The sequence below is a fragment of the Salvia hispanica genome, chromosome 2 (assembly GCF_029641045.1).
Source record: "Salvia hispanica isolate PSC_SH4W2 chromosome 2, Shi_PSC_v1, whole genome shotgun sequence".
Lineage (NCBI taxonomy): Eukaryota > Viridiplantae > Streptophyta > Magnoliopsida > Lamiales > Lamiaceae > Salvia > Salvia hispanica.
Window position 1 is genome coordinate 17,435,204 of NC_142693.1, and position 6,132 is coordinate 17,441,335.

The 6,132-nt window shown below is 32.8% G+C and overlaps 1 protein-coding gene across 2 annotated transcripts; it reads left to right on the top strand.

Moving 5' to 3' along the window:
• GLX1 (glyoxalase/bleomycin resistance protein/dioxygenase superfamily protein) lies at nucleotides 1-2,853 on the top strand. 2 transcript variants are annotated; one of them, XM_048104748.2, is made up of 9 exons: nucleotides 2-150; nucleotides 510-632; nucleotides 717-841; nucleotides 1,286-1,350; nucleotides 1,464-1,676; nucleotides 2,007-2,054; nucleotides 2,143-2,250; nucleotides 2,332-2,484; nucleotides 2,621-2,853. In XM_048104748.2, the coding sequence occupies exons 2-9, from the start codon at nucleotides 514-516 to the stop codon at nucleotides 2,669-2,671; spliced, it is 882 nt and encodes a 293-aa protein (XP_047960705.1). In that variant the 5' UTR covers nucleotides 2-150; nucleotides 510-513; the 3' UTR covers nucleotides 2,672-2,853. The 2 variants fall into 2 exon arrangements, with proteins under 2 accessions (XP_088919678.1, XP_047960705.1); XM_089063552.1 differs by having other exon boundaries at nucleotides 1-150; nucleotides 2,143-2,653.
• The last annotated feature ends 3,279 nt before the right edge of the window (nucleotides 2,854-6,132 follow it).

Consider the following 6,132-nt stretch of genomic DNA (forward strand, 5'->3'; position numbering starts at 1 on the left):
CGTAGATTTGCAAGTGACGTCTAAAAGGTCCACGATATATCACAGCATGTGATTACTGATTGCACACAATATATTGAGAAGTAGGTAGAAATAGAATCAGTCAGCTTGTATCTAGACACTTCTCCAGATTCTTCGCAGATTATCACTCAGGTTCGCTCCTCTCTCCACTTTCTGCGTTTTTGCTCTCTCCGAATTTTCGCTTTTGAATCGGTGAAAGCTACTGATTTTCTATAATCCGTGCTGTTACTTACTAATCAACGAATAAATTACTCGATCAGTTGTAGTAAAAGAGCTCGTCAACAACAGATTAACACAAAATTTCAGATTGTTTGGTTCAATTTTGTTAAAATCGCGGACTATTTGTGAATCTATGAACTAATGCAGCTATTTAATCGACCCATTTCTTCATTAAGGCTCATTTCTCCTGTCGATTTAGGTTTTGGGTGAAAAATGTTGGATAGATTCATCAATCTTGTGAATTAATGACGATGTCTGCTTTTTACCTGCAGATCAATGGCGGAAGGAGCAACCTCTGTTGTACCAAGCACTGAGCTATTGGAATGGCCAAAGAAGGACAAGCGTCGATTCCTGCACGCAGTGTATCGAGTAGGAGACCTTGACCGTACCATTAAGTATGTATTTTTCCATACTAGATGGACTAGTGTGCAGCTTCCTTTATTGTTTCTCCTAGTTGCTTATTTTTGTTTCTATGCTAGGTTCTACACTGAATGTTTTGGGATGAAGCTGTTGCGGAAAAGGGATATCCCGGAAGAGAAATATGCCAATGCTTTTCTTGGGTTTGGGCCTGAAGAATCTCAGTTTGTGGTTGAATTGACTTACAGTATGTTATACTATTAGCTTCAACATTTGCTCTCGTCATTGATGCATACTTATTCATGGTTTATACATGTGTTAGTAGTCCTCAAATCGCTGAAATCGATGTTAATCTCTAACTTAGGTTTTTAATTTCACAATTGTTTTGCCATTTAAGGCTTGGCCTGAGTTAACTGTGTGTCCCCCCCATCTTAGATCACTCTCAATCTAGGATAAGGATGAGCGAAGCGACATACTGCTGAACGTTGTACTGATAAACATTAGTGATTTCTTCCACCTGGTCTCTTTCAGTTCTCCCTTTTAATTTGCTTGGTCTTATGATCTATGAACACATAATACAGCATTTCTGCATCTTTCAAATCCATGTATTGAGTGAAACCTTTTAGAAAATTTATACGCTGCAAGTTTTCCACCAATATTGGCTACTTGACATTCTTCATGCATCGAGCAGACTATGGAGTCGATAAGTATGACATTGGAACAGGCTTTGGGCATTTTGCCATTGCAACTCAAGATGTAAGTTTTTATCCTCTTCTCTCTTCTTCTCTAACAGTTCGCATGCATATTTTTCGTTGGTTATGTTATGCAGATCATAATGTTTTCTCCTGTTTCTTATATCCATCGTTAAGGTTTACAAATTGGTTGAGGACATAAAGGCCAAGGGTGGAACTATCACTCGAGAGCCAGGCCCTGTTAAAGGTGGATCAACTGTTATTGCTTTTGCCAAGGACCCAGATGGCTACCTTTTTGAACTAATCCAGCGTGGTCCCACTCCTGAACCACTCTGCCAAGTGATGCTTCGTGTTGGCGATCTTGACCGTTCTATCAAATTCTATGAAAAGGTGAACTCTTTATCTTTTCTTGATTCTTGATTTGTCGCAGACTGACCTATCTGTATCTTTATTCTGGAATATGATATATTGAAGCCTGACCAATTTGCCCATTTCTGATATTGACATTGTTTATAGATGTAAGTGTTCTAGTTTACAGGTCTACCAAGTTTCTTTTTGCTTTGCATTATGCGTAGCAAGTAAATAACTCATGCATCTTTTTCTTTTATTTGACATAATTCCTAAGTGCAACCCGTTTAATGTACATTTAGTCGCTATGTAAGGAATTGTGTATGTGTTTCTAAACCTATAAACACTGATATTGAGATGTGATTCATGCAGGCATTAGGAATGAGACTCTTGAAGAAAACTGACAGACCAGAGCAGAAGGTACTGGGGGTTCAATTTTAATCCAGATTTATATAAGCTTCTTGCATTATTGTTGTGGTTTTGATGTGTTGTCTTCAATAATTTTCAGTACACCATAGCAATGCTGGGATATGCTGATGAATACGAGACAATTGCTTTGGAACTGACATACAACTATGGTGTAACTGAATATACCAAAGGGAATGCATATGCACAGGTCAGCTTGATGCTTCATTGCTTCATCCACACTTTGCGTAATCAATTTCCTTTCTCATTATTGATGAAATCCGTGCTTCAGATTGCAATCAGCACTGATGATGTATACAAGAGTGCCGAGGTAGTGAATGTTGTAATCCAGGAGCTTGGAGGAAAGATAACCCGACAACCTGGACCAATTCCTGGAATCAACACTAAGATCACTTCTTTCCTGGATCCCGATGGCTGGAAAACTGTAAGTTCACTGCCTATATAACACATAAGATTTACTATATACTAAAATAAAAAAGTAGCAACATGCACCATAATCTTACCCTCTCTTGAACATGGTTAAGCGAGCTGATGTTGCGAATGTTTTGTATCCTATGTAGGTGTTGGTTGACAACGAAGATTTTCTGAAAGAACTCGAGGCAAATAAGTAGGAGGGCGTCACTGAATGTTACTATTTCTATCTCTGGTTGAATAATGTAGTCAGTCGCCCCTGGTATGGGATCGGCCGTATTAGTATGTATGAGTACCCAGCGAACGCCCTATGGGCTCGAACCTCTGTGTGATTTCCTGGTCTATTTGCCAGACAGATCTATGCAGCTCGGATTTTATTAAAGGCTTTGCATTTAGGTATTGAAATTCAAAAACATGTCTAAACAGAACTGGGGCGGCATCTGCTGTAAAATTTGCAGATAAAATCTGAACATTTAGAAGGTAGTCAATATTCAAAAAAAGTTTTGAAATGTTTGATACTTCGAATATATTCAAACAAAAACAAGACAGCCCATTAAAACTAGGAAAAACATAAACTTCTTTATAATTATATCTGCACATTTAAATTGGAGCTACTCTACTATCACATGCGCTCTCCACTGACTGCGCGAAAAACTGCAATGAATCAATTTAATTAATACTTAATCGACTTATTTTAAACTTAATTATCCTGATTAATCTTCATTATTGACATTTAAGGGCATAGCGCATCCAGTGGCGGAGCCAGGAATTTATGGACGGGGGGCCCAAATTTCTGATAAATAATTGTTGAGTTTATTTAGTGTCAATATTGTCAGAAGTTGACGTCGCATAGCCACATAAGCAACAAAAGGGATCGTTAACAAGAAGAATAGTGAAAATAATTAAAACATGAATAGCAGAAACTGAATTAATTATTTTCTTAAATTGTAGAGATAATAAATACGTGTATGAAATTCATTATATAAAATTACAAGTTGTGAGAAAATCATCAAAATCGATAGATAAATATTAACGATACAAGTAATATGGAATAGTATTTACATATTTATGGGATAAAAAGTATTTTTTTTATGAATATGTATCGATTAAAATTTCAGCATCAAAGAAAATAAATATAATATTATAATATAAAAGGAAATTAAACATAAAAGAGATACATAGAATAGGCGGGTTTAGGGACCTCACATAGAATAGGCGGGTCTTGTAACCAGCTAGGCTAAATAAACAATTGAATATAGTTGTATACATATATTATATATACGAAAAGTTAAAATGGGTGGGGGGCCCAAGGGCCCCCCTGGGCCCAGCGTGGCTCCGCCCCTGAGCGCATCATGCGCATCCACATAAGTGTTTTCTTTTAAAGACAAATTGCTGGAAAAATCAAGTTAATCCTAAACTTATAAAAAAAATCAATTATATTATAATTTTGATATCTTCGTTTATTATCATAGTACTTATTTTTATTACAAAAAAAATAATAAGCTATTTTGCTTTCCATACTTTTGTCTCAAGGTTTTGGATCGCATTCCTTTTTAAGTTGTCATAAAGTAATTGAATAGTTTCATTTTTTCAAAAAACATTATTTTTTCTTTTCTATTTTCCTCCTTCATACAATCAACGACGTATCTTTTTATTCTCACTTCATTTTAACTTTTAAATTTAATTTTTTAAATCACATTTCCAAAAGAAATAATATTTGCATATAGAGTTAGATACGCTATATTGGAATTACACTCTTCCATTTAAATTAATGTAATGTAATTACACTCATTTCGTGGACCATTCTAGACGTTGGCTTTTCACTCTCAAATCAAAATTGAATTTTTTATTTTAGCAAAGTTCCGACATTGAAAAGCTTTTCAGTTAAATTTGTCATTTTAATAATGGCTATTTAATGTCATAATTAAGATATGGCCACAAACCGAATATTTATTTTAGGTGGAAACTGTCATAAATTATTTTGATTGCTTTTATAGAATGATGTTACAGAAGACAGGTTGCATGCTTGAGTATCTCAACTGAACAATTTTGAGTACGATTCATAACTATCACTGAAGGGTCCATTTTTTTCACTTTTTCTTGTAGAAAAAACACAATGGGTCTACTGATTCAATTAATTACTAACCTTTAGTTGTCCTATACGTTGAGTAACGGAACATAGAAATTAATTATAGGAAATTTAATTTGGCATATTAATTAAGAGTAATTTAGTAGAAAATCAATTAAATTTTAGGTGAGTAAGAATATGCAATATTGATAAGGGAACAATAAATGACTGATTGATCTATATTCGCGAATAAGGACTGGGATGTGATATGATGACACTAAGCAGTCAAATATACTAAATGAATTTTTAGTTAATGATTGTTCATTGTGATTTTGAGATTTTGATAATCATTCTTTGTGACTAGTGAGTTTAGAATTCGGATTTCAATAATTGTGATTAATATGAGGTGTAACTTATTGGAATCGTTTGGCTTGAATCATGAAATGTGGGTAATATTTTTTTTTCCTGATTTCACTAATAAGAACATTTAAATCCATTAATTAAAGATTCAAAATTTCACTAAGCACGTATACTATTAAATTTAAATGGCATCCAACCGATTATCTGGATGTAAGTGAAATTTTTATATTTTCTAAATATAATTAATGGAATGTACAAAAATAAAATATGAATATAATTTTTATATTATTTATATAAATTTCAAAATATTGTATTACTAATATATAAAATAATAAAAAAATATTTTGTCTAAGTAGTATGGTGCTGATGAAAGAATACATGTTACGTATCCATAATATTGCTACATATTATTCATATTTGTACTATACTTCACATAACATACAAATTTTATAATGAAAATATTTATACAAGAAGAAAAGGACAAAATAGAAAGCTTAATTGTAAGTCCTCAACTATTTTTTTATTCAACACCGCCAAAAGTCGAGCCCGATTGGACCTACTCACCTGTCTAATGACTAATTTGCCCCCCGCCCCTTACTTTCTATGCCATCATGTTTATTACACTGAGTACCGTACATTTTTTTTATTCATTCACAAAAACATATTGAATTTATTTTATTGTGTAGTCTACATTATATTCTTTCAACTTACAAATACCATCCTATAAAATTGTCGTTACGAAAAAGAATAATTTCACTCATTTTTTCAAATAAATATGCTAGCACAGTAGGATAAAATGCAAATTTATATATTGTACAAACTCAAAACTCCTTAACACAATTTTAACACAGTTTCAATACAATATCAAGATAGTGTAAAATTTTAAGACTTTAATGTTAATATAATATCAATATAACATCAATTATTGACTATCGTTAAAATTCTATTAATATTTTCTTGGTAATGTTTTATTTGTTGATATTTTTTAATAATCCAAATTATAATTTTGAATTTGGACAATATTTAGAATTTTTAATCGATCACGTTGAAGCATAGCAGCAAGTAAAAATAATTCAAACGACAAAAAACGGAAAAGATAGTAGAGGACAAGGTGACTATTTAAGAATCCAAAATTAAAACTTACATGATAAAAAATTAGAAAAAAACAAAAAGAAGCGGAAAAAAGCATATATAAACTTCCAAATAAAGATTTAAGTATCACAATAACACCAA